Genomic DNA, 27,868 nt, shown 5'->3' with positions numbered 1-27,868 from the left:
AGTGTTTTGTTTGTTTTGTTTTGTTTTTCAGACAGAGTCTCACTCTGTCGCCCAGGCTGGAGTGCAGTGGCATGATCTCAGCTCACTGCAACCTCTGTCCCCCAGGTTCAAGCAATTATCTTGCCTCGGCCTCCTAAGTAGCTGGGATTACCGGTGCACACCACCACGCCCGGCTAATTTTTGTATTTTCAATAGAGATGAGGTTTCGCCATGTTGGCTACGCTGGTCTGGAACTCCTGATCTCAAGTGATCCACCCACCTCGGTCTACCAAAGTGTTGAGATTACAAGCGTGAGCCACCACGCCCGGCCAGCAAGGTGTTTTTGATCGTCTTGATTCCTCTAAGCTTCCCTTGGGCTGTTAGGATGAAGCCATCTGTGGTTGGCCTGTTAAGTAAATCAGATCTAGGTGCTGGTTGCTCAGATGCCAATTCAATGTGACCTTGGGCAAGGTCACAAGTCCTTTATCTGGGTCTTTTCCTTGAGTTAAATGGATTTGAAAATGCTTTCCTTTTCAAACATCTTACGTAATTTTATTTTATTTTTGAGACAGGGTCTTGCTCTGTCGCCCAGGCTGGAGTACAGTAGAACAATCATAGCTCACTGCAGCCTCAGCCTCCTGGGCTCAAGGAATCTTCCACCTCAGCCTCTTGAGGAGCTGGGACCACAGGAACATGCCACCACTCCTGGCTAATTTTGTTATTATTATTATTTTTTTTTGTAGAGACAGACTCTCCCTATGTTGACCCTGGTTTCAAGTGATCCTCCCACCTCAGCCTCCCAAAGTGTTAGCATTAGAGGTGTAAGCCACCTACGTAATTTTACAGCTTCAGTCCTTGCAGTGTTACCTATTCCTAGGTGAGGCGGTAACAGTGCCTCAAAGGCAGGGTAATCGTCAATTCCATGCACTGTCAGAGTCAGTTTCTTTAGATGTATTCAGAGGTCAGAAAACTACTGTCATCCAGGCAAACTAGAAGAGTCTCAAGCTTGAAGTGGAGCAAACCAAATGGGTGGGTTTCACGGCACCTTCCTGTGCTAAACCTTCCTGTGCTAAACCTTCCTGTGCTAAACCTTCCTGTTTGGGCAGACTGGCCCATTCAATATCCTAGAGTAGAAAGTACCCTCTTTTAGCTGGTGCGGTAGCTCACGCCTATAATCGCAGCACTTTGGGAGGCTGGGGCGGGTGGATCATGAGGTCAGGAAAGTACCCTCTTTTAGCTTTTATTTTATTTTATTATTATTCTTTGATACTGAGTCTCGCTCTGTCACCCAGGCTGGAGTGCAGTGGCACGATCTCGGCTCACTGCAACCTCTGCCTCCTGGCTTCAAGCGATTCTCCTGACTCAGCGTCCTGAGTAGCTGAGATTACAGGTGCCCACCACCACGCCAGGCTAATTTTTGTATTTTTAGTAGAGATGGGGTTTCACCATGTTGGTCAGCCTGGTCTCGAACTCCTGACCTCAAGTAATCTGCCCGCCTTGGCTTCCCAAAGTGCTGGGATTACAGGTACTTTTTTCCCAGAGTCAATGCAGAGAATCACTTGGCAAGGAAGAGTTCACTAAAAGGAGATGCCAGGATTTTGAGACAGACTCTCACTCTGTCGCTCATGCTGGAGTGCAGTGGCGTGATCTCAGCTCACCGCAACCTCTGCCTCCCAGGTTCAAGCAATTCTCTTGTCTCAGCCCCCTAAGTAGCTAGGATTACAGGTGCATGCGACCATGCCTGGCTAATTTTTGTATTTTCAATAGAGCTGGGGTTTCACCATGTTGGCCACGCTGGTCTAGAACTCCTGATCTCAAGTGATCCGTCTACTTCAGCCTACCAAAGTGCTGGGATTGACTCTGCAAAGAGTTTTGTTCATTTGAGGGGTTTGTTGTGTGTTGAGGAAGGCAGGTGGATGTCAGGTGACCTACAGGAAGCAATTTAGAGACCACTGGGCATGTCCTCAAGGATGCCAAAATCTGGGGAAAGGAGAAATTTTATCCTTTCTTTGGATGACCCAGGATTTTGGCTAAATATTCAATAAATCGTTACTTTTATTCAATTAAGTTTAGTAATTGAGGGTATTCAAGGACAAATCAAGAAACCTCCTAGTGCCCTCCAGAAGCTCATGTCTTTAGGGGAAACCAGACCCATAAGACCTTATAATAAACTGGGTGCAGTGGCTCACACCTGTAATCCCAGTACTTTGGGAGGCCAAGGCAGGAGGATCGCTTAGAGGCCAGGAGTTAGAGACCAGCCTGGGCAATATAGTGAGACCCCATCTCTACAGAAAAATAATAATGAAATTAACCAGGAGTAGTGGCATGTGCCTGTGGTTCCAGCTCCTCAGGAGGCTGAGATGGGAGGATCATTTCAGCTCAGGAGTTTGAGGTTGCTGTGAGCCATGTTTGCACCACTGCCCTTCAGCCTGGGTAACAGAGCAAGACCTTATCTCAAACAAACAAACAAACAAAACACAGAGAAAAACCCTACATAACCTTGTAATACATAAGAATAAGTGTTTAATGCAAGATCTAAATAGAATGGAGGAGTATTCTTAAGAGCTGGGCTTTAAGAGATTTATAGGCTTTTGTGAGAGTAGTAGGGGTCTTTCCAGAAGCAGTGGAGACCAGTATTGCAGGCAAGTTTCAAATGCTGAAGCAGCCATGCGCACTGGGGGACCGGAAGTTGTTGAGCATGGCAGGTTTACCTAAGGAGGAACTAGATGGGGTCTTTTGTTATTGTTGTTGTTGAGACAGAGTTGCGCTCTTGTCGCCCAGGCTGGAGTGCAGTGGCATGATCTCAGTCCAATGTCACCTCCACCTTGGGTTCAAGCAATACTCCTGCCTCAGCCTCCCGAGAAGTTGGGATAACAGGCTACTGCCACCACACCCAGCCAATTTTTTTTTTTTTTTTTTTTTTTTTTTTTTTTTTGAGACAGAGTCTCCCTCTGTCGCCCAGGCTGGAGTGCAGTGGCCGGATCTCAGCTCACTGCAAGCTCCGCCTCCCGGGTTCACGCCATTCTCCGGCCTCAGCCTCCCGAGTAGCTGGGACTACAGGCGCCCGCCACCTCGCCCGGCTAGTTTTTTGTATTTCTTAATAGAGACGGGGTTTCACCGTGTTAGCCAGGATGGTTTCCATCTCCTGACCTCGTGATCCGCCCGTCTCGGCCTCCCAAAGTGCTGGGATTACAGGCTTGAGCCACCGCGCCTGGCCTTGAGATAAAGTCTTGTTCTGGTCACCCAGGCTGGGGTGTAATGGCACAATGTCAGCTCACTGCAACCTCCACCTGCTGGATTCAATCGATTCTCCTGCCTCAGCCTCCTGAGTAGCTGGGATTACAGTTACCTGCCACCATGACTGGCTAGTTTTTGTATTTTTAGTAGGGCTGGGGTTTTGCCATGTTAGCCAGGCTGGTTTTGAACTCCTGAACTCGTGATCTGCCCACCTTGGCCTCCCAAAGTGCTGGCATTACAGGTGTGAGCCACCACACCTGGCCCTAGATAGGGTCTTGAACAAGCAGCTGGAAGCCACAACTAGGGAAATGACCATGTTAAATCTATATCCACTAAGTGCTGGGGACCATGGGAAGTTACAGAATAGGGGATGGGCTTGACCAGATCTATTTGACCAGGAGAGCTGTGTGCTGGGCCAGAGATGAGGCCAGAAACAAGAACTTCAGAATGAAAAGTATGAATTGTGTACATGGCATAGTGGCCCCAGCTGAAGAAACAGCTGCAGGAAACTCTGCCTTCCCCATATGTCTACTTTGACAAAGGAAATAGTACATTGATTGGGAGACAGAAAGTCTGAGGCTTTTGACTCTTCAACAGGTTTACTGGAAGAACCTGGAGTTAGCAAATCCTTTTGAATTGGGGTGGATCCTTTATACCTGTAGCCCTACCTGCCCAGCAGACTGAAACAAAGGTATTAGAAGAGAAGTGCTTTGAGTATGTCAGCAAGAATGAGAAGTGACAGCAAAATGCTAACCTGTAAAGGGAACCTGAGTTTCTTCATCCGCATACTGGAGATGGGAGAGGAAAATCCCATCCCTACTTTGTAAGATTGAGGTAATATAGGGTGTCAGTATTTTGTAAGCCTCATAGAGCTGTGCAGAAGGGATTATTATACCCTAACAAAAAGTGAACTGGAGCAGGCAAGAAGCATGCTCGTCCCTACAGAGAAAATCTCTTTCATTTGTCATGTCTAAGAGATTATTCTTTCATAGTTTATACCAATTACTATCTCCTGGTCTTTCAGCAAGTGTATTCAGGGTTTCTCCAATTTCTCCGTAAAGTGATTTGCTCATTTCAGCTTTTTTTTTTTTTTTTTTTTGAGACGGAGTCTCGCTCTGTCGCCCAGGCTGGAGTGCAGTGGTGCGATCTCGGCTCACTGCAAGCTCCGCCTCCCGGGTTTACGCCATTCTCCTGCCTCAGCCTCCCGAGTAGCTGGGACTACAGGCGCCCACAACCGCGCCCGGCTAATTTTTTGTATTTTCAGTAGAGACGGGGTTTCACCGTGGTCTCGATCTCCTGACCTTGTGATCCGCCCGCCTCGGCCTCCCAAAGTGCTGGGATTACAGGCGTGAGCCACCGCGCCCGGCTCATTTCAGCTTTTAAACGGGTATATAGGTATAGCACCTGAGTGCATTGGTTTTGTATCATGGGGATTTGGCCACTATTTAGTAATATATTGATCCAGTGCCAGTTTGTACAGATTCAAATATTATAGGTGAGACAGGAATTATAGCCCCACTTGACCTTCTGGTCCTCTCTGTCCCTCTAAAGAGCTAACTTTCTTGTTTCTTGCTCTGTTTAGATTATATTATTGTAACATGTAAAATGGACATGAAAAGAAACATAACCAGCCTGGGCAACATAGGGAGACCCCGTCTTTACAAAAAACAAAAGCAGGCCGGGTGCGGTGGCTCACGCCTGTAATCTCAACACTTTAGAAGGCCGAGGCGGGTGGGTTACTTTAGGTCAGGAGTTCGAGAACAGTCTGGCCAACATGGTGAAACCCCATCTCTACTAATAATACCAAAACAAAAAAAAAGAAAAATGTTCCGTTAGGTATCCTCAGATGAGATGTCAAAGGGATTTCTAACTGTGAATTTACTTTTTGCTGTTATTAAATTGAATTTGTTTTTTTCTCCTTTCCTTTAAGAACAAGTGGAGGCCACGTGTGGTAGCTCACGCCTGTAATCCCAGCACTTTGGGGGACTGAGGCAGGCGGATCACTTGAGGTCAGGAGTTCGAGAACTGACCAACAGGGCGAAGCCCCATCTGTACTAAAAATGCAAAATTAGCTGAGCGTGTTGGTGTTTGCCTATAGTCCCAGCTACTCTGGAGGCTGAGGCAGGAGGATGGCTTGAACCCGGGTGGTGGAGGTTGCAGTGAGCCGAGATTGCGCTACTGCACTTCAGCCTGGGCGACAGAGCAAGACAACGTCTCAAAAAAAAAAAAAAAAAAAAAAAACAGACCAAGTGGAGAAAGACATTTGGGCGAACGATTGCAACATGCTGACTCATCTAGGGTGTCAAGAAGACCAAAGCAATTCAAAAAAGTATATTATATCAAGGGCACCATGGAAAACAATTAAAAAGATGGGCTCCAGATGCACATGACTCCAGAGAAGCAATTTGACTAATATTTCTACACCATGCACCCGTTCCTCTCCAGCTAAGTTAACTGGCTGTGGTAGACTTGATTTCAGCCTGAAAGATTTTTCTGTGTATGCTAACATTTTAGCAGTTGCTTTCCCTCTGTTTTGACTGTGACCAGGAGATTAAAGAACCAGGTTCTTCAAACTGATTTAAGAATTTATTAGTTTTTCAGGAGATGGTGAGAAATTTGCTCAAGATTCACCTTTTTGTTTAAGTTTTCCAAAGGGAAACTTTCCAACTTTCATTTTAGTTTCATTTAATGTAGAAAAAAAAGTTTTTATTTTCATGCAGTATTCTGACTTTAACAGTAGTTTGTGGTTTGTATTTTTTTTTTTCCCACAGGTAGAACATTCCGTGATATTTTTTACAGCATTCATTATGTAGACTGGTCTTGGAGGTTTTATATGAAATATTATTGAATGACTCTGCATGTGAACAATGAATGATAGTTTCATAAACATCCTTTAGGAGGCAGACATAGCTTTGGTTTAGCACTATAAAAACATGTCACTATACAATAGCCTGTAGAAGGTGCTAAGCAAATACAAAGAAGTAAAACAAATAGATAAAATACAATATGTAATAAAATCATGAATAAAACGATAATAATAATACATAAAGTAAAAGGGTTTATATGTGGGACTGGGTGGCGTTCATGTCTGTATGAGAGAGACGGAAATGGACAAGAGTGGGTGAGGGAGTAAGTATCTAGGCTACAAATCCATCTATGTATGTATGTTGTGTTGAATGGAGCTTCAGAAGCTAGAATATTTAATAGGACAGGTGGCTGACACAGGCTGCTAAATTTAGATACTCCCATTTATTGAAGTACAACAGGTACCCCTGCTGCTTGTTTTAATCTTTTCTCTGTGGACTTGCTTGTATAGCATAAAGACGGCCTCACCTGGGCTTCCTTATATGGAAATAAATTATATGTAAAAATTAGTAATCTCCAACTGTGAAGAGCATTTCATGTTTCTAAAAATTTTAACACTTTTTCAGTTATTTTATTTTTTATTTTTTGGTAGAGATGGGGTCTTGCTGTTTCCCAGGCTGCTCTCAAACTCTTGGCCTCAAGCCATCCTCCCACCTCAGCCTCCCACAGTGTTGGGATTACAGGCGTGAGCCACCACACCTGGCCTGGAACAATTTTTGGATGAAAAAGAAATATTCCCCATGACCATCTTACATGAGATAGTGAAGGCATCTGTTTTGTTTTACAAACTGAAACAGGGTAGCAAGAGTCAAATACATTTTGAGGCAGAAAGAATTTTATCAGAAGAGACATTTTGCTGGAAAATAGGTGGACTAAGTCTGTTGATGTGTGTAGGAAACATCATTATTAATCCTTTGTGTGTGTAGGCACACAAGTTAAAATAAAAAGCAGTAAAATTAAGTGTCATAAGGAAAATATAATAAGCAGGCATCACAATTATTAGGTACTCCTTATTGTACAGTGTATAAACGGCTCTGTAACACCATAATGACACTACACCTAGGAGCCCACAGCTGATAGGTCCCAGAGTAAATAATTTAGCTATTGGTGTACGTTGAATAGTATTTTGTTTGGTCACCGTTTTGAGAAATCTTCGTCATTCATTTTAGATAGTGAAGCTTTCTTTTTCAGGCTAGAAAAAGTTAAGTAGGCTGGGTGCTGCGACTCACGCCTGTAATCCCAGCATTTTGGGAGGCTGAGGCAGGAGGATTGCTTGAGCTCAGGAGTTCGAGACCAACTTGGGCAACATAGTGAGACCCTGTCTCTATAAAACTTTTTAAAATAAAATTAAAAATTAAAAAAATTAGGGGTAGGAAGAGAGAGCATCAGGAAGAATAGCTAATGGATGCTGGGCTTAATATCTAGGTGATGGGATGATCTGTGCAGCAAACTACCATGGCACATGTTTACCTATGTAACAAACCTTCACATCCTGCACATGTACCCTGAATTTAAAAGCTGAAGAAAAAAATTACATAAAAATTTTAAAATGAAGAAAAAGTTAACATAGAGGAACGTTAATCTATGACATCAGAAAATTTCAAATAAATTTAAAATTCTTGATAATTTATGCATGTTTCTTCTATTTGAGATAATATGCACTTAGCAAATATAAAGATGGCATTTTATAGTCATTTTCATACAGCAACTGTGTGCCAGACGATTCTGTATAACAGAGGTGGATGATGAAAGCAACCAACCACAATTTAACAGAAATCTAAGAAATTTAAACTTAAAGAAATCTAAACATAATTTACAGAATAATGTGTTCTAATGAAGGCTTTGTGTTTAAATAATTTTAATGGTTCTTTATTTATATCTTCATTCTTATGAAAAAGTTTTTCAAACTTTATTATAGCAGCTTTAGAATATTTGAAAACTGCAAAAAAGAAAATTTAGGCTGGGCATGGTGGTTTATGCCTGTAATCCCAGCACTTTGGGAAGCCTAGGTGGACGGATCACTTGAGGTCAGCAGTTCGAAACCAGCCTGGCCAACGTGGTGAACCCTGTCTCCACTAAATATACAAAACTTAGTTTGGTGTGGTGGCGGGTGCCTGTAATCCCAGCTACTCGGGAGGCTGAGGCAGGAGAATGGCGTGAACCCAGGAAGTGGAGGTTGCAGTGAGCCGAAATCACACCACTGCACTCCAGCCTTGGTGACAAGCAAGAATTCATCTCAAAAAGAAAAAAGAAAAAAAAAGAAAAAGAAAATTAAAACTGAGAAAACCAGTATGAATATTTTGGCAATTCCTTCTAGTGTTTTCTCTTAATTTCCTTTTGTTTCTCTCTCTCCTTCAAAGCACACATACACTTAAATGTACACAGTTGAATTGATACTGTTTATAGTCTTATATCCTGCTTTTTCCACTTAACATACCATGAGCATTTTTCCATGTCATTATATATGCTTTGAATATGTTCTTGGCCACATAAAATTCCATCCTATTGATGCACCTGTTTTCTTTTAAGCAGAGACACATGCCATGCTTTCCAGTCATGCTGGACTCTCAAAAGCCAAAGAAAATACCTTGTGTTGATCTACCATAAGCCTCTTATAAATGTCCATTTTTTATTTCATTTAGTAAATGTACCAATGGTACAAACATACCTCTGGACGCTAGATATAATCAACAGTTAATAAACACTGTAAAGAAAATGCCAGTGAGCAGTGAGCTCTGTCCCCTTGATGATGTTAAGTATTAGTCACCCACATCACTATTACAAGTATATAAGGTGTCAACAAGTGTCACAAATGCTTTTTCCATTTTGTGATAGCCCCAAATGAATTTCAATCTCTCAGCCACCCACCTCAAGAACTTGAGATTCTAACAGGGCAGTTTTGAGTTTTAATATTAAAACTTCTAATATAAATGCTACAAACTTACAAAAACACCAACTTTACACTTAGTTTTGTGAATTTGAATAATTTTAAAATTATTTTATTTCAGTTTGTTTGCCCACCTTCAATCAGGGGAACTGACTTAGTTTTAAAACAATCCGCCAGAAACTTCACTTCTGACCTCTTTAGGGCTATAACTAGTAGAAATAATGTATTTGTAACACACACCACGCATAAATGAATCCTTTAATCCTCAGGAGGGCACTGTGGAACCACGTTCTTAGGGTTGTCTGCTGTGGGAAGGTTCTTTTGTTACTCAAATGTGAGGGGTGCTGGGACAGGCCTGCACAGAAAACTTGTATATTTTTATTTACTTTAAAAGACAAACCATAAGGATTTTTTTCAGTGTGAAACTGAAATGTATATATTTCATAAATATTTTCATACTAAACTGAGCAATTTTAAGAATGATTAAGCTGTTTCTACTGGGAAAATCAGAGGTAAGGAAACTGCTTTCATGTAGCTTTATGTACATTTGGAAAGAGAAAACCTGAACTGAGTTTTTAATCTTATAATTTTTAAACTTAGAATATTCAAGAGTTCTCAGCCCTATATTGATAGTATTTATTGTAAAACTAAATAGTTTTGTTAAAAAAAGGTATTTTAATTTGTTGACATAAAGTTGGCTTTTTTGTGCGTGCTTCTTACATGCCCTATTACCCCAGTGTGTTTAAACCAACTACTGTTCATATTTTTCCAGGAGAAAAACAAAACAATAAAAAACATTATTCAGATAAAATATTATAGGTTTATTTAAAACTTAATTCTCACCTTGAGTATGCAAAATACAAACTCCACAAAATGTTCATTTTACTTTGTAGTTTACAAATATACAAAATAGACGTTTGCTTAAATTTATATTACATATTTATTAAGGCAAGGAACTATATAGAAAAACACATTTGTTCTGCTTAAGGCATACTTGGGAATAAACCATTGTACAAATTATTGCACATCTGAAACCACAGTGCATAACAGACTGTCTGCATAAAAATGCTAAAGAAGTAAACCAGGTGTATTACCTGACTTAGGTCATAAATGTAGATCGGAAGACAAATATAGATTTTCCTTGTCAAAGTATGCAGCAGTTTGAAAACTTTGGCTTCCTTGTTTGGTACCTTTAGAACCAAGACTCACCAAGCACCATCATTTAGGCTATTTAAACATGTTTTCTGTACCTGAATTTCTTCCTCTTCTTCTAACATCATAATAATGGCTTTTAGAAGGTAAAGAGAATACAAGGTGATCTTTTATGCTTATATTGCATCAATACACAATTCAAGGGAATTCTGGTCTTCCCTCCCCCAACTCACGGATATAATTTATACCCTGATATCCACAACTTCCAGTCACCCCCTTGGCATTTTGTAAGTCCAGGAATATTCAAGTCGGATTTAGAATTGGAATGATAGAAGATCCAGTCACAGACCCCATCTGTTCTTTGATTTTTGTCTTTTGGATTCCTCATTTTTCCTGATTATCCACTCACAAGATGACTCAGTTGGGAACTTGACCATGATTGTAGTGCTTTCTGGCTGGGCTCCTTCCCTCATCGGGAAGACAGTGTGAAAGGTAAAAAATACTGAATTCTCTTCTGGCAGTGTGGGTCATATCCACTGTCTGGGATTTAAAAATGCCTCTTCATGTGTAAGGCGAGGTGGTCCGACCTGGAAAATGCTCGGTCGCATTTTTGGCACTGGAACGGGCGGTGCCCAGTGTGTTTCCGGTAGTGCCTGGTCAGTTCATCTGAGCGGGCAAATTTCCATCCACAGCCGTCCCAGTCACAGTGGTAAGGTTTCTCACCTGTAAAGGCAAAAGAAAAAAAAAATTAACGCCACTGCTATATCAAAGAATGGGCCCTTTTAAAAACTGAAGGCCAGATACTAAACCAACTCTGACCCTATCCTAAAGGAATCCAGGAAAAGTCTTTATACCACTGACGGGCTGTATTGAATTCCATGTCATAAACAGGAATACATTCCGTGTCTTAAGTTACTTATTTGGTCTTGTTTTTAGGGGGTCAGTTAAGCACACAACCACCACCTACACCTATACTAATGTTTCACCAAAAACACACAAACACGCCACCTAAACCTATACTAATGTTTCTTTTGAGTCAAGACATGTCAGTGGTGAAAATGAAATTTGCAAATTGTGATTGGTGGTGTGTGCAAACCAGGCAATCTTATTCCTACTACGATTGGGGATAAAAAGCCACAGGTGGCAATTTTGTTTTCTTTACTTTTACCTTACTGAATGCTAAGCGCCTAAGTGACTTTGAGTACCTACTTACATTGACATGGAAATGCTCTGCAGTGACAATCCTAAATCAGAATCTCCTCAGCAATTTTGACCATCATATTCTTGGAATTTAAAATAAAACCTTCTGCTTGTGGGGGAAAAAAAATAAAAATGCAAATCAAAACAAATAACAAAAAATAAATAAGACCGAATTGTTAAGACCAAAATTCAAAATAATAGAAAGGGAGGGTGAACCTGGGAAGGTAACATTAAAAACCTAGTTTAAAAAAAAGCCATCATGCTTTTGCATAGCAAAGTATAATTTCTTGATTACAATGCCCAAGCTAGGAGAGGCCCACAGACCGCGGGGAATCTCTGCCTTTTAAAGGCCAAACAAAATTGCACATTCAAGCACAGATACCATCCATCAAGCAAAAGGCTCCTAGGAAGAAAAGTAGGCGCCGGTTCGCTGTCCTCCCCAGTGATCCCAGAGATCAAGGTGATAGACTGCCCTGGGAAGCCAAGGAAGCACTGAGGAGTGTCCACTGGTAGCCCCATAGGGCTGGAAGCTAACCCCTTCCTTCCGCAGTTTGTCCCCCTACCTGTGTGGGTTCGCAGGTGTGCCTTGAGATGGGAACTCTTTGTGTAGGTTTTGCCGCAGCCCGCGTAATCACAAGTGTGGGTGGCCGTCCTTTTCCGGGGCCACGATCGTCTTCCCCTCTTTGGCTTGGGCTCCTCCGGCATGCAGGAACCGGGTGGCATGAGCTCTAGGGGTGGAGAAGGTGGGGTGAGCATCATCCCCTGTGCCCCAAGGGGCCAGCACACACAGGGCTCCCCAGCCCGAGCTATAAATCCCCGGGACTGACCTTGGTAATGGAGCGGCGGGACTTGAGGCTGCATCTGGTCGGGCAGGAAGGATGGGTAATTGGGCCCCGGGTGGGGATGGAAGCCGGGGGGAAGCGGCAGGGCAGGGTGACAGTCCCTGCTGCTTAGCACTTCCTCAAGACCCAGGGTCGGGGTAGTCCTGCTGGGGAGCTGCCGCCCCAGGGGGAAGTCGTGTGCAGCCGGCCGGTGGCCATTGCTGAGAGGGGGTCCAGCGCCCAAGTGGGTGCACGAGGAGACCGCCTCCTGCTTAATCTTGGGGCACGTTCGCGGCGGCCCACCGTTGTAGGGCGCCACCACCACCGGGTGGCTACCGTCAGGGCTGCCTTTGCTGACGCTGATGACCGACGGGCTGCCGTACTCGCTGCCAGGGGCGCTCAGCGACGCCTTCAGCACGAACTTGCCCATCAGCCCGCCACCTGGCGGCGGCGGCTGCTGCGGCGGAATGTACACCGGGTCCAATTCTGGCCGGAGGAGCTCGGCCACGAAGCCGCCCGAGGGGCTCACGTCGTTGATGTCCGCCAGGTTGAAGGGAGCCGTCGGAGGGGGAGCGGACTCCCTCCCATAGAGGAGGCCTCCGCCCGTGCCGCCCGGCGCCACGCCCGGGTCGCTCCCGGCCCGGATCGGATAGGTGAAGCTGCAGGTGGAGGGCGCGCTGGCAGGGCCGCTGCTCGACGGGGACGACGAGGAAGAGGCTGACGCTGACGAGGACACGGTGGCGGCCACTGACTCCGGAGGATGGGTCAGCGAATTGGAGAGGATAAAGTCCAGGTCCAGGAGATCGTTGAACTCCTCGGTCTCTCTCCGAGGTAGGGGCGCCAGGTTGCTACCGCCGCAAGCCGCACCGGCTACGCCGCTCTCCAAGTCTGTGGCCACGGTCGCCGCCGCCAGGTCATACGGGCGGCCGGGAAGCACCGGGGGAAGTCGCTTCATGTGGGAGAGCTCCTCCCGCCAGCGCTGAGGGGACAGGGCGGGAGAGGCCCGTCAGTGGTGGTCCCCTGTTGCCACCCGACATACCGACGTGCTGGCGGGCCACACGCAACTGCACCGCCCAGACATGGGGACTGGTCAGGCAGCAATCACCCGGGAACCCAGGGCGCCAGGGCTGCAATCTCGGCCCACACCCGGGTCGGAGAAGAGGTGATGCGTCTGTATCGCGGGCATTATGTACTGTCTGCCCAATTGCGTGTGAGCGAGCGCCACGGCTGGTCCCTCCCCCGCCAAGTCCCGTGGACGTCCCCGGAATTGGCACACCGAGGCTCTCTCGGTGCGCTCTAGCCACGGGGCCGCCTACGCGCTAAACTCACTCTGGCCCAGCCAGTGTCTGGGGATGCGGCCACCTCCCGCCTGGTGGCCTGCGCGCGCCCGCCCTACCGACAGGGCGCCCGGGGACTGGTGAAGACCCGGCTTGCGCCCCAGGCGGCTCCGCAGTGCTCGCACCACGGGCACGTACAGCTGAGCCAAGGGCACGGAAGCTAACCCGGGAAGGCTGCGGAGTCCGCGCGGTGGCCGCTCCTTACCCTCGTTCAGTGGCTTAGTGACCCCAGAGCTCCGCCCGCCCCCACCACACCCACGGAAACCCACCGGGCGTTCCCGGCGGCCCGGGGTGATACGATACTCACGTTATTCGGGGCACCTGCTTGACGCAGTGTCTTCTCCCTTCCCGCCGGGCCAGACGCGAACGTGGAGAAAGATGGGAGCAGCGCGTCGCTGACAGCCATGTCAGACTCGCCAGGTGGCTGCCTGCGAGCCGGGCAGGGCGCAGAGACAGAGTCAGGGGCGGCTTTCGGCCGTCGTTCCGGCGCGTCCCACCGGTCCTCACCCCTCCCTGCTCCCAGCGCCGCGCGCCTCACCTACCTCATTAATTCGGGGGCCCAGAAAGGTCCTCGGGAGCCCGAAGCAGCTGGGGCACCCGAACCCCAAAGTCAACGTAGAGAAGAAACGAAGCCAAAACCGAAAACCCCAAATTGGCCGAGATCCTTCTTCTTTGGATTAAATATAAATTGGAAGCGTCCTTTTTAAAAAGTTCCTTTGTATACAAAAGTTCTTGGAAAAGTTGTAAACTCAAAAACAGACAATCAGCAAGGCGAGTAAGTAGGTCCGGTGGCCGGGCTGCGCTCTCTTCCACTCAGCAGCGTCCCCCACCGCTGTCGCGGTCGCCTTGAGTGCTGCCGTGGGCGCAGGGGCTGTGGCCGGGGCGGTGGGCGGATGGTGCCGCCAGGTGAGACTGGCTGCGGTGGCGCGGAGCTGCGAACTGGTTGGCGGCGCAGGGCGCGGAGTCCGGGGAGTTGTGTGGAACGCGCGCGGCCATGGGCGCGGGCCACGGGCGGGTGCGAGGGTGGGGGGCCAGAGGGGCGGGGAGGGTCACTCGGCGGCTCCCGGTGCCGCCGCCGCCGCCCGCCACCGCCTCTGCTCCCCGCGCGCCCGCAGACACGTTCGCTCTCTCTGGTCGGGGAACTGCCGGCCGCCGGCGCGCGCTCCTTACTTATAACTTCCTTCGCTAACAGCCTTTTCCTCCGCCTTCTCCCATGCCCCGCCCCTCCCTTTCTTCTCTCCGCCCCCCCCGAGGCTCCCCTCCATCGTTGCTATGGCAGCTAAATCAACAAACTCGGCGCACGTGGGGGCGGGGGAGGGGAAGGAGGGGCGCGGGCGGGGCCGGGCCGGGCCGGGCCGTGACGCCAGCCGGGCAGCTGGCGGGCTGGAGCCGAGCTGACGCCGGCGGCAGTGGTGTCGGCGGCGGCGGCGTCCGCCCCAGAGCTGGGCGCGAGGAACCGGGCGCAGGTTCGGTCTCTGCGCGACCAGGGCAGTACTCACCGCCATTGTCGGCTCCGTGGGTTCGAAGCCCGCGAAGACTGGTGGGGTCAGCGGGCGGGACGGTCACGCGTCCCCACCCCTGCTCGCATACGCGCTTGCCGCGCTGTCTGCGCGCTGGAGAAGAGCGCGATTATCCGCGTGACTCATCCAGCCCTCGGTCTCCCCCTCCCTCCCTGCGCTCGCTGGAGTCCGCTCTCGCCGCGCAGCGCCAGTGCCCGTGCCGGCGCTCGGCCTGACCTCGCACGGTTCCTCGCGGTCCCTTCTGCCGAGGGGTGGGGGGCGCTAGGGGTGTGGAGAGGAAGCGGGTGCCCAGCACTGTGCAGCGTGAACTGGGAGCCTCAGGAGAAGGCCAGAGGAGTGTTCCGCCGGGAACAGGCAGAAAGAGGCAAGAGTGGGAAGTTATGGTTTTGATACTTTAAAAAGCGAGAAAGGGAATGAAAGGGCTCAAGATTTACTCAAAGGGGTGAGGGAGAGAAGAGGGACTGTGAGGCGCGGAGACACTTTTCAACCAGCCGTCTCGAAGCACTCTTTCCCTCTCCCTCCCTCTCTCTCTCTCTCTCTCTCTCTCTCTCTCTCACTCTCTCTCTCTCTCTCTCACTCTCTCCCTCCCTCTCCCTCTCTCCCTCTCTCCCTCTCCCCTTCTTTCTCTCTCTTTCTTTCTTCTTTCTCTTTCCTTTCTTTTTCTTTTTGGACACACTCGCTCTGTCACCCAGGCTGGAATGCAGTGGCACGATCTCAGCTCACTGCAACATCCTCCTCCTGGGTTCAAGCGATTCTCCTGCCTCAGCCTCCCGAGTAGCGGGGATTACAGGCGTGCTCTACGACCCCGGCTAATTTTTGTTGTTTTTCGTAGAGACGGAGTTTCTGGGCCAGGCAGGTCTCGAACATCTGACCTCAAGTGATCCGCCCGCCTCGGCCTTCCACAGTGCTGGGATTACAGGCGTGAGCCACTGCGCCCGGCCTCGAAACACTTTTCAAGCCACGCACTCTCCTTTCCTCTTTATGGATGAGAAACTGAGTCATAAAGAGGTGAAATGGCCAGTAAAGGTCAAAGGACAACTCGTTCCTTCGGCTCAGGCTCCGGGTAGGTCAGGCCCCCCGACTTCGCTGGGAAGTGACTATGTGCCAGGATCCTAGCTCCCGAAAAGTGTACACCGAGCCCGCCACAGGCGTCCTCGCCCACCGGGAAGGGAATAGGAAACGGCGATCTTCAGTCTTATAACGCTGCCCCCCCCACCCCCATTCCCCTTGGTTTGTGATCAGTAATTTTCCAGCTGGGAAATGTTTTGCTCTCATCTTCTCAGCAAACAGTATTTTTTTTAAACGTGAATGTGGTGTTCGGTATCACTTTCTAAACGTAGGCTTGGCGAGGTGTTTACTTTGGATTCGGGCGCGCGGCGCGGGGCTCCGCCCCCCTCTCCACGGAGCCCCCTCACCGGTGAATGCTGGCGCTTAGCCTGGTGTCAACCTAGGAAAGAAAAGGGAGGGGAGACTGGGGAAAGGGATGGAAGCTCGGGCACCGGGCAGAGAGTGCGCTCACCCCTTTTTGAGTTCTAGTTGCCAACGTCCTTTGTCGTTGTCACCTGTTTGAACCCTGCGATTCTGGTACCTATTAGGTTTCCTCAGAATATTTGTGATACCTGATTTTTCCACTCCTCGCCAACCACAGAAGCATTCTTGGAATGCATCTCGCCCAGAATGAATTGACTAGGCCCTCCCTGCCAACGCCAGGAATCCCTCTTAAGATCCAGAGTTGGACACCCTTGAGTGTGACTTCCATCCTCTAGTTTGGCTCTGGCCAAGGGCTGCCAGGGCTGCAGCTGAGGGAGGGGAGTGTTTTGGCAGGGAAACTGAGGTCCCCCTTCCCATGGCCTCGAGGGGTTCAACCCCACCCCCATAGGATCAGGCCAGTTACTTTAACTCTGATTTTTACTTTAAGCGCTTTTCAAACGGAAGAACCAAAAAAGGAAGACAACTGCCACCTCCTCCCCTACTCCTTTAATTGTGATGGCAACATCTTGGGACGCTGTGATTTGAGGGCTGCATGGAAAACTCACCACTTTTTCAGGAAAGCCAAAGTCCCTTACCCGGGATAATCAGTGGATGAGCCCTTGATGGGCAACCATCTCCCTTGGGATGTAAACATGTGGGTCAGGACTTGGAATTTCCAACTTAGGTAGGGAGCACACTAGATTATTTCTGCTCTACTTTCATTTCTCTAAGGCAGTAGCCCTTCCCCCTCAAAAAAACTATCCGTAACCACCACAATGAAAAAACAATATTGCACAGATGAAGTGGAAAGCCACTATTATTATGTCATATAATCAAGACAAGATTCTGAAACTCCATTGAAAAAGATGAACTTGTTTCCAACCGGCCTTCTGAAGGATAAAAGCCAGTCTCTCTTGGTGGCAGGCAACTCTGGTTATTCCTCTGATTGCGTCATAAAGGGGAATCTCTATATTCACCCCAGAGTTAGTTCTAAAAGAAGCAAGGAACTTCAAGTTCACAAATAGTCTTTCAAGGCAGGTGCCCTGTATGACAACAAGGTTATGGCCCTCCCTGTCTTCAGAACAGGTAGGGCCAGAAGAGTTAAATCCTTGCCCTATATAATTTATAAACATGAGGCTGAGTAAACCTTTGATGACTAAATTGCACTGTAGAATAATAATAATAGAAGACACCCTTTAAAGAAGAATTAAACACTCACTGGTGACTTTATTTCAACAAACTGATATTACTAGTTTTGTGAACTGGAAGTTAATTATTAATATCCTTGGAGTTATAAAATAATTTTTTTCCCAGCACAAACTGCATTAGTTGGCAGAAGATGTGATGAACACCATTAGTACTAGGGGATTAATGTGGAGCCATGGAAGGGTGCGATAGACTGAAGAAGCTGCATCCATGTTTCAGATGAAAGATTCAGGACCCGTAACTGGGCATGGGGTCTGGACACATAGAGCACCCCTTGACCTGGCTGCACCCTGGCTGGGTGTCTCTGCATAACTGCCGCAGGACTCAAGAAAAACTACTTTTTTTTTCTTTTTTTTGAGACGGAATCTCATTCTGTAGCCCAAGCTGGAGTGCAGTGGCGTGATCTTGGCTCACTGCAACCTCCACCTCCAGGGCTTAAGCGATTCTCGTGCCTCAAGCTCCAGAGTAGCTGAGACTATAGGCACGTGCCACCATGCCCAGCTAATTTTTTGTATTTTAGTAGAGATGAGGTTTCACTATGTTGGCCAGGGTGGTCTCGAACTCCTGAGCTCAGGTGATCCACCCACCTCTGCCTCCCAAAGTGCTGGGATTACAGGCATGAGCCACTGCACCCGGCCTGAAAAACTGCTTTTTAAAAAGGTGAAAACGAGATGCTTTTGAGTACCCAAATTGCTTTGAAATGAAATCCCTGCTAGTAACTAAAAGGAGTTTGCAACTTTCACAAGGTGGCAAAGCTTTTCTCAGCCTCCACGCTCATCTCCTTGTGAACACCAGCCTCTTTTTACCCTCTGTCTTGTGTAGACTTTAGAGGTCAGGAAAGTGGGCTTTGACCCTTGTTTCCCAACATGACTCTGCTGCTTTGTAGCTGGGCAAGTTACTGACCTTACTTTGCACTTTGCCTGTTTCCTCTTCTGTAAAACGGGGATATTAATAATGCCTACTTCTTAGAGTGACGAGGATCAAATCAGATAATCTAAAGTAAAGTATTTAGCACAGACTTAACACTCAATACATAGTAGCTATTACTATCACCAGTATTCCCCAGGGTATCATAAACATGATGAGGCTGAGGCTATTGTTTTGTTCACTGCTGTATCCCCAGGTCTTATAGTGCCTACCTAGCACATGGTAATGCCTTGTAAGTGTTTGCTGAATGAATGAATAATGCACATTTAATGTACTTTTTCTTTTTGAATAATCCATTAGCAGGAAGCTCATCTTTCAGCAATCAACTGTAGACTTATTAATCCCCTTTCTTATCAAGAACCACAACACACACAGACTTAAAATTTCATCATTCTCTCCCCGGTTTCTAAGATAGAAACCTGGATTTTCTTCATCTCCTCCCTCATTGTCTTTGACCTGAGCATCCAGACATCCGCAGAACTCATCCATTTCCATTCCTCAATATCTCCACTATCTTTTTGCTACTCTCGTGCTGCTTTGCTTTAAGCTCGCCTTATTTATAGCTTTGTTGTTGTTGTTGTTGTTGTTTTGAGACAGGGTCTCATTCTACTGCCCAGGCTGGAGTGCAATGGCACTATCTTGGCTCACTGCAACCTCCACCGCCTGGGCTCAAGCGATCCTCCCACCTTAGCCTCCCGAGTAGCGAGTATCGTGCAACACTGATTCTCTTTTTTTTTTTTTTTTTTTTTTGATAGAGATTTCGTCATGTTGGCCGGGCTGGTCTCAAACTCTTGTGTTCAAGCCATCCACCCACCTTGACCTCTCAAAGTGCTGGGATTACACATGTAAGCCACTGTGCCCAGCCTCAATTACAGCTTTTAATTATGTCTGTACACTCCAAACAGTCCTCTTGTCTCCTCCTTCAGAGCCCCACTGGCATTCTCCAGCTAGATCTAATCCATTTTGTTCACATACCACCACAGTTCTGTCTCTACTCACCTCCTCACCAGCCAATCTTTAAACAGCTCTGCTTTGCCCAGAGGAATAAAACCAAACTGTTTGGCTTGATGTACCCAACACTTACTACTCTGGCCCTAGACAAACTTTCCAGAATCTTCTCTAGAGACTGACCTCACCCTCTCTAAACTTAACTGGATGTTCTCTCAAATCCCTGAATACAGGATGTGTATTTTCATCAGCTGTTTTTCCTGTCTGAAATGCCCTTTCTCCCCTCAGGGCCCTCATCATACCCAAACTCCAAAAAGTCCCCCTTAATTGTTCCTTGGTCTATGAGTTCCCTTTTAAGCCAGTCCTTTTTTCTCCAAGCTCTAACAAAGCTGTGTGATGACTGCTATGATGTTTACCCAGTGGACTTGCATGATCTGGTTGTTTGTAGCTCCTGTTCCCCTGTGGCATCTTCAGGACAAATGCCCAATGACCATTAATTGTGGAATGAATGAAGAGAGCAAAACTGACTTGGCAAACTATTAATGGGGAGGAGGCAGGGAGTGGGGGGACCCGGTCCTTGTCAATAGCGTTTCTCTCTGAGAGGTCACTGGTTTGGTACTTCATTTTCCATCCCTTCTCTTTCTTCACCACTTCATCTCTTTCTTTGAAAAGTTCTATGAAGGAAAACTTTTCAAAGACAGTTATGAAGGAAATAAAATCCTTCATAACTCTGTACTCTCAAAAACAGTTGGACAAAGTAATAGAACAGTGCTGGCCAAGGCATTGTAATAAAACAAACTTGAAAACACAAACAAAAATAACCAAAATCCAAACCAAAACCAAATGGAGAAAGAGTCCACTCTTTACTGCAGCCAAATTCATTGCCTTTCAAACCCCAAACCTTAAGCATTGAAATTTTTAGAGCAGAAAATGAATCACAGACATTTAAAAATGAATTCTCAGAAATTTCATTAGAATCTTTTTCGTGAACCCTTAGGTTTGATCACTTAAGTTACATTCTTAGCTCAAAAAACTTAGGCCCAATACATCCTTTAAGCTATTTAAAAAGAAAATCTAAAATTAATGAAATTATCTTCAAGACTTTTGAAGTATGCTGACTGCAGTATATTAAATTCAGCTCTTCAATGTCCTCAGCTTGTTCTGAGATATTAAAAAGGACACACACACACACAAAAAATCCCTCTTTTTTTTTTTTTTTTTTGAGATGGAGTCTCATTCTGTCACGCAGGCTGGAGTGCAGTGGCGAAATCTCAGCTCACTGCAAGCTCTGTCTCCCGGGTTCACGCCATTCTCCTGCCTCAGCCTCCCGAGTAGCTGGGACTACAGTCGCCTGCCACCACGCCTGGCTAATTTTGTTTTTGTATTTCTAGTAGAGACGGGGTTTCACCGTGTTAGCCAGGATGGTCTCGATCTCCACATGATCCACCTGCCTCGGCCTCCCAAAGTGCTGGGTTACAGGCATGAGCCACCACGCCCAGCCAGGTTGCTTATTTTTAAATGTTTAAGTAGAGAGAAATATTTTTAATGACTCACACCTGTAATCTCAACACTTTGGGAAGCTGAGGTGGGTGGATCACAAGGTCAGGAGTTGGAGACCAGCCTGGCCAACATATAGTGAAACCCCGTCTCTACTAAAAAATACAAAAATTAGCTAGGCGTGGTGGCGCATGCCTGTAGTCCCAGCTACTTGGGAAGCTGAGTCAAGAGAACTGCTTGAACCCAGGAGGCAGAGGTTGCAGTGAGCCAAGATCGCACCACTGCACTCCAGCCTGGGCAACAGAGCAAGACTCCACCTCAAAAAAAAAAAAAAAAAAAGAAAGAAAGAAAGATTTTGTAAGAATGAGGAGCATCTCAGTAATATTTCCCTTAACAAAAGAAATTACAGGCTAGCATTTACCGTCTTCATACAGCACAACTCCAATACTATATGCATTTGAAACACATTTAAAAGTAAATGAACTAGCAAATTTTAAAAGTATTAATTTTAATGAAAAAATAAAAGTACTTCTTCCTGCCTGCTTCCCTTGAGGGGAGAATTATCTCTGAAGAGAAACAAGATTCTACTTCCTTTATTTAAAAGCCTCAGTGCCTCAGATTCTTAGACTAAGACAATATAGTTCTTCTGAGGAAAACAAAGTCCCTAGGTTTAGATTGGATTGGAGGGAACTTTTTTGTTTTATGGAAAATGTAGGAATGTTGAAGGTATAAAAATGAATGCTTCACACCCTGAGAACTGTAAATAAGAAACAATTCTGTGTTTAATTTTCTTCTAGTTTGTGGGCTGGACAAGAGGGGAGCTTATTTTTGCCAATTGAAATTATGTACTTTGAACCAGGGAAATGATTTTTAAAAAAATTAACAATGCATTTGATTACCCTGTAGCTGACTTTTTTTTTTTTTTCCACAAACATTGTGTTCGTTAATCAATTTCAATGTCCTGGCTGGTGGGAAGGGGGCTAGCAAGTGCCAATGTGGGGGAAAAAAAAAGCCAAGCAAATGTTCTGGCAGCAACTAAATATCTCATACAGTGTGTGATGCCTTATTTCAAACTAACATCTAGACACAAACTCCTCTTATATCCAGGGATGACCAGAAGCTTCTTAAAGGGGGAAGCGCCTGGAATAGTTGCCTAATCTTAGAATTCCCAGCATTATCATTGATAATAAAAAAGGTAATTTAGTCAAAGAGTGAACTTGGTCTATGGTGTCAGTTAGTGATGAATTTTTCTGGTTGCTACATTTACCCAACAAATTTCTCAGGGCAAAGTGTTGAATTTCAATGTTCTGATGTTTCATTCAGCACACTCAGTTTTCCATTTGAAAAGAAGCTTATTTGGGTTGCTTTAAAGACAAGACAATATCTTTGGTCTATCTGAGTGTAGATTAGAGTGTCATTGTCTGGCTTTAATTCTTAGAGCCATTTTGCCATAACTCAATTAAGGAGGAGAACTTGGCAGAATTCACTGGGCTGTGGGAGAAGAAATGACAGGGAATGAGTAGTGCAGAGACTCTGGGGACTTAGGTGGGATCTGCCACGCAAGAGTTTGGACTCCAGGCCCGAGTTGCATCTTACTAGCCAGATGACCTTGGACAAGCTACATCATCTAGTTGCACTGTACTTTCCTTGTCTGTAAAATGGGTCTACGAAGGTACCTGCCTCACCAGGCTAGTGTGAACATTAATGAGATACTGGCATTAATGTTAGTGTGTCCTCTCTACCAGTGAAACCTTACATAGTTAATCCCCCTTTGATAACTTCAAATTGGTCCTGCAGTATTCAGCACTGGAAGATGATATAATATATTGGTTTGAAGAGTGAAATGCTTTGTCACAGTATTTTCTTTCCACAAATATTTCAGTGTCACTACAGATGCACAACCAAAGACCAGGCTCACCTAAAATCTCACAAAGACACTGTTTTAAGTAGGGAAGGTATACATTAACTTGGGAATCTCACTTCCTAGGGTCACTCCATGACTTGCAAAGGCCTTTTGTAGCTCTGTCAAATCGCTAAAGACAGTGACCTTGACCCTTCATAAGCCAGTCAAGAGTTAGGTTGGACGAAAGGTAATTTCAAAGTCAAATTCAGCACTGAAGAATTCTATAGTCGTTGACAATGTTAGCAGAGTTCTAACCTTGTCTTTCCTAGAAGGGTACTGAAAGGGTCTGCTGGGTTCTCGCTCCAGGAAAAGGAGGGAGCAGGGACCTTCAAATTCATTAACATCATTGCTCTGTACCGGGTAACTGTGATAAGTAGTTTCATGCAGTAAGTCACTTGTCTTCACATGACTTCTCTGAGGTTGGTGCTGCCATTGTTGCTAGAATGCAGGCATCAGGGGGCAGAGACGCTGCCTGACTTACTCTTTTTGTGTGTTTCTTTTAAAAACTGATACATCACAGTTGTGTGACTTTCTTTTTATTTTTTATGTCATTTTATTTATTATTATTTTGAGACAGAGTCTCACTCTGTCACCCGGGCTGGAGTGCAGTGGCATGATCTCGGCTCACTGCAACCTCTGCCTCCCAGGTTCAAGGGGTTCTCCTGCCTCAGCCTCCTGAGCAGCCGGGACTACAGGATGCACCACCCTGCCCGGCTAATATTTTTTTTTTTTTGAGACGGAGTCTGGCTCTGTCGCCCAGGCTGGAGTACAGTGGCGCAATATCGGCTCACTGCAGCCTCTGCCCCTCGGGTTCCAGTGATTCTCCTGCCTCAGCCTCCTGGGTAGCTGAGATTACAGGCACATGCCACCATGCCTGGCTAATTTTTGTATTTTTAGTAGAGATGGTGTTTCACCATTTTGGCCAGGCTGGTCTCAAACTCCTGACCTCAGGTGATCCCCCCGCCTCAGACTCCCAAAGTGTTGGCATTACAGGTGTTAGCCACTGTGCCCAGCCATTACTTTCTTTTTAATCATAAGTTTTTGTTTTGTTGTTTGGGATAAGGTCTTGCTCTGTTACCCAGGCTGGAGTGCAGTGGCGCAATGATGGCTCACTGCAGCCTTCAACTCCCTGGCTCAAACAATCCGCCTATGTCACCTTCCGTAGTAGCTGGGGCCACAGGCATGTACTATCATGCCCAGCTAATTTTTAAATTTTTTTGTAGAGACAGGGTCTCACTATGTTGCCCAGGTTGGTCTTGAACTCCTGGGCTCAAGCAATCCTCCTGCCTCAGCCTCCCAAAGTGCTGGGGTTATAGGCATGATCCACTGCACCTGGCTGACTTACTCTTTTTTTTGACCTGTCATCAGGAAGTAACTGACTAATACAGTTTGCTGGCACATAATAAGTGCTCAATACATGCTTGTTTAATACATAAACCCCATTTTACAGTTTTTAAAAAACTGCAGTATTGGCTGGGCATGGTAGCTCATGCCTGTAATCCCAGTACTTTGGAAGGCCAAGGTGGGCGGATCACCTGAGGTCAGGAGTTTGCGACCAGCCTGATCAACATGATGAAACCCTGTCTCTACTAAAAATACAAAAAATTAGCCGGGCGTGGTGGCGGGCACCTGTAATCCCAGCAACTCGGGAGGCTGAGGTAGGAGAATCGCTTGAACGCAGGAGGCCAAGGTTGCAGTGAGCCGAGATCGCGCCACTGCACTCCAGCCTGAGCAACAAGAGCAAAACTCTTTCTGAAACAAAACGAAACAAAATTAGCCGGGCATGATGGCGTGCACCTGTAATCCCAGCTACTTGGGATTGAGGCAGAGAATCGCTTGAACCTGAAGGCGGAGGCTGCATTGAGCCAAGGTCTTGCCTCTGCACTTCAGCCTGGGTGACAGAGGGAGACTCCATCTCAAAAAATAAATAAATAAATAAAAACAAAAATAAAATCAAAACAACCAAATAAACTGCAGTATAGAGTGGTTAAACCCAGCCCAGGATTGTGCAGCTAAGTAAGGGAGTCAGCCAGTGTCTCGGAGCCCACCTAGAGGAGGAGGCCTGCTGTATGACTGCTCTGTAAGTAGCCTATCCTCAGCTGTGCCTGGCTTCTCTGAGTTCAGAGCACCTGGATCAAGTTCCCCAGAGAGTAAACCTCTAACCTTCTGTCCAGACTGGGGAAAAGCAGTCACCCAGCTGCACGGGGCTAGTGAGGAGTCTTGGGTCTGTCTGTACGTATGGGTGGATGAATGGATTGTCTGCTTGTGTGTGTGTATATATATATATTTATATATATATATATATTTTTTATATTTATTTTATATATATATATATATATATATTTTTTTTTTTGAGATGGAGTCTCACTCTGTAGCCCAGGCTAGAGTGCAGTGGCATGAGCTCAGCTCACTGCAACCTCCGCCTTCCAGGTTCAAGCAATTCTCCTGCATAGCTTCGCTTATAGCTGGAATTACAGGCACGCACCACCATGCCTGGCTAATTTTTTTTTTTTCTTTGAGACGGAGTCTCACTATGTCGCCTAGGCTGGAGTGCAATGGCGCGATCTTGGCTCACTGCAACCTCCGCCTCCGGGGTTCAAGCAATTCTTCCGCCTCAGCTTCCCAAGTACCTGGGATTACAGGCGTGTGCCACTGCTCCCAGCTAATTTTTGCATTTTTTTTTTTTAGCAGAGATGGGGTTTCACTATATGTTGCCCAGGCTGGTCTCGAGCTCCTGAGCTATAGTGATCTGTCCACCTCGGCCTCCCAAAGTGCTGGGATTGCAGGCGTGAGCCACTGCGCCCGGCCTATTATTTCATTTTTTTTATTTCATTTTTTAAAGGTACATTTTTTTTTCTGGTTTCAAAAATGCATGCTTACTTTTTAAAAATAAATCAATATGGCCGGGTGTGGTGGCTAACACCTGTAATCCCAGCACTTTAGGAGGCCAAGGCGGGTGGATCCTGAGGTCAGGAGTTGGAGACCAGCCTGGCCAAGATGACGGGCGAAATCTCGTCTCTACTAAAAATGCAGAAATTAGCCGGGCGTGGTGGTGGGTTCCTGTAATCTCAGCTATTTGGGAGGCTGAAGCAGGAGAATTGCTTGAACCCGGGCAACAGAGGTTGCAGTGAACCGAGACCAAGCCACTGCACTCCAGCCTTGGTGATAGAGTGAGACTCTGTCTCAAAAAAAATAAATCAATAAATCAATATACGTGTATTTTAAATAAAATATACAGACTGGCTCCCCAGATATGACCACAATTCAATTTGTTGTATAAGTCTTCATATTTTTTATACATATGTGAAAATAATAAAATTTATTTATTTATTTATTTGCATAGGGACTTGCTTCGTTGCCTGGGTTGGACTGTAGTGGCATGCTCATGGCTCACTGCTGCCTCGAAGTCCCAGGTTCAAGTGATGCTCCCACCTCAATCTCCTGAGTAGCTGGGACCACAGGTTCTTGCATCACATCTGGCTCATTACTTTTTGTAGAGATGAGTTCTCACTATGTTGCCCACACCGGTCTGGAACTCCTGAGCTCAAGGGATCCTCCCACCTTGGCCTCTCAAAGTGCTGGGATTACAGTTATGTGCCACCACACCCAGCCCAATCTCCTTTTGATGGACATTTAGATTGTTTCCAACTTTTCATTACTACAGAATTTCCATGTGTACTCTTATTCACTTATTTCCTTAGGCTCAATTCGTAGAAATTGATTTACAATAAATTTCAGCCATTTCAGATTGTTCCTCAAAAAATGTACATCAGTTTACATTCTCATCAGCAAGATATCAACATGTTGGTTTCCTTACATACTAACCAGTACTGAATATTATGATCTTAATCTTTCAAATGTTGGCATCTACATAATCAGCTTTTGGCTGGTGAAACTTTCATGGCAGTTAGTTTGCACTTCCTCAGAACTCTGAAGATATGGAAATTGTACGTTATTAGAATATAATTGGAAGCCCCCACTTTGCACATATGAAAGGGGCCTAAGGAACAGAGGTAACTTGCCCATGCCACACATTGGCAGAGCTGGGACGAGAAAACACATGTCCTAACTCCTAGCCAAGTCCAAGCCTCCTTCTCTGCATCAGACAGCAATAATGCAGGAACCCCTGACACATCACTTCTTCTTTTTTTTTTTTTTAGACAGAGTTTCGCTCTTATCGCCCAGGCTGGGGTGCAATGGCATGATCTCAGCTCACTGGGTTCTAACGATTCTTCTGCCTCAGCCTCCCAAGTAGTTAGGATTACAGGTGCCCACTACCATGCCCAGCTAATTTTTGTGTTTTTAGTAGAGACGGGGTTTCACCATGTTGTCCAGGCTAGTCTCAAACTCCTGACCTCAGGTGATCCACCCACTTCAGCTTCCCAAAGTGCTGGGATTACTGGCGTGAGCCACCGCGCCCTGCCCTGACACTTTACTTTTATGAGCCCATCTACCTTTCGAAACCAGAAGCATGAACCTCAGAAGAGGGTGAAAACCAACATTTTTTTTTTTTTTTTTTTTTTTTTTTGAGACGGAGTCTCGCTCTGTCTCCCAGACTGGAGCAAGGGGGCGCGATCTCCACTCACTGCAAGCTCCGCCTCCCGGGTTCACGCCGTTCTCCTACCTCAGCCTCCCGTGTGGCTGGGACTACAGGCGCCCGCCACCGCGCCCAGCTAATTTTTGTTTTTTTTTTTTTAGTAGAGACAGGGTTTCACCGTGTTAGTCAGGATGGTCTCGATCTCCTGACCTCGTGATCCGCCCATCTCGGCCTCCCAAAGTGCTGGGATTACAGGCGTGAGCCACCACGCCCGGCCCATTTTTTTTTTTTTTTTAAACAGTCTTGCTCTGTCACCCAGGCTGGAGTGCAATGGCACAATCTCGTCTCACTGCAACCTCTGCCTCCTGGGTTCAAGCCATTC

At 46.3% G+C, this 27,868-nt stretch overlaps 1 protein-coding gene across 2 annotated transcripts; it reads right to left on the bottom strand.

Annotated features, from left to right (window-relative positions):
- Positions 1-9,768: 9,768 nt before the first annotated feature.
- KLF4 (KLF transcription factor 4) lies at positions 9,769-14,625 on the bottom strand. 2 transcript variants are annotated; one of them, XM_045373588.3, is made up of 5 exons: positions 14,021-14,625; positions 13,786-13,906; positions 12,148-13,120; positions 11,884-12,048; positions 9,769-10,843 (listed from the first exon to the last, which is right to left on the bottom strand). In XM_045373588.3, exons 1-5 carry the CDS (start codon positions 14,023-14,025, stop codon positions 10,668-10,670), a joined length of 1,440 nt encoding a protein of 479 aa, XP_045229523.1. In that variant the 5' UTR covers positions 14,026-14,625; the 3' UTR covers positions 9,769-10,667. The 2 variants fall into 2 exon arrangements, with proteins under 2 accessions (XP_045229523.1, XP_005581179.2); XM_005581122.5 differs by having other exon boundaries at positions 11,884-13,120.
- Between the last annotated feature and the right edge of the window lie 13,243 nt (positions 14,626-27,868).

This window comes from Macaca fascicularis, chromosome 15, assembly GCF_037993035.2.
Source record: "Macaca fascicularis isolate 582-1 chromosome 15, T2T-MFA8v1.1".
Classification (NCBI taxonomy): domain Eukaryota; kingdom Metazoa; phylum Chordata; class Mammalia; order Primates; family Cercopithecidae; genus Macaca; species Macaca fascicularis.
This window is presented reverse-complemented; position numbering and strand designations above follow the sequence as displayed.

Bases quoted from the DNA above. Each gene is read 5' to 3' on its own strand.
- KLF4 (XM_005581122.5), bottom strand. The intron at 13,121-13,785 runs GTGAGTATCGTA...CTGTCCCCTCAG, and splicing joins AAGCAGGTGCCCCGAATAAC to CGCTGGCGGGAGGAGCTCTC. The intron at 10,844-11,883 runs GTAGGGGGACAA...TTGCCTTTACAG, and splicing joins ACACCTGCGAACCCACACAG to GTGAGAAACCTTACCACTGT.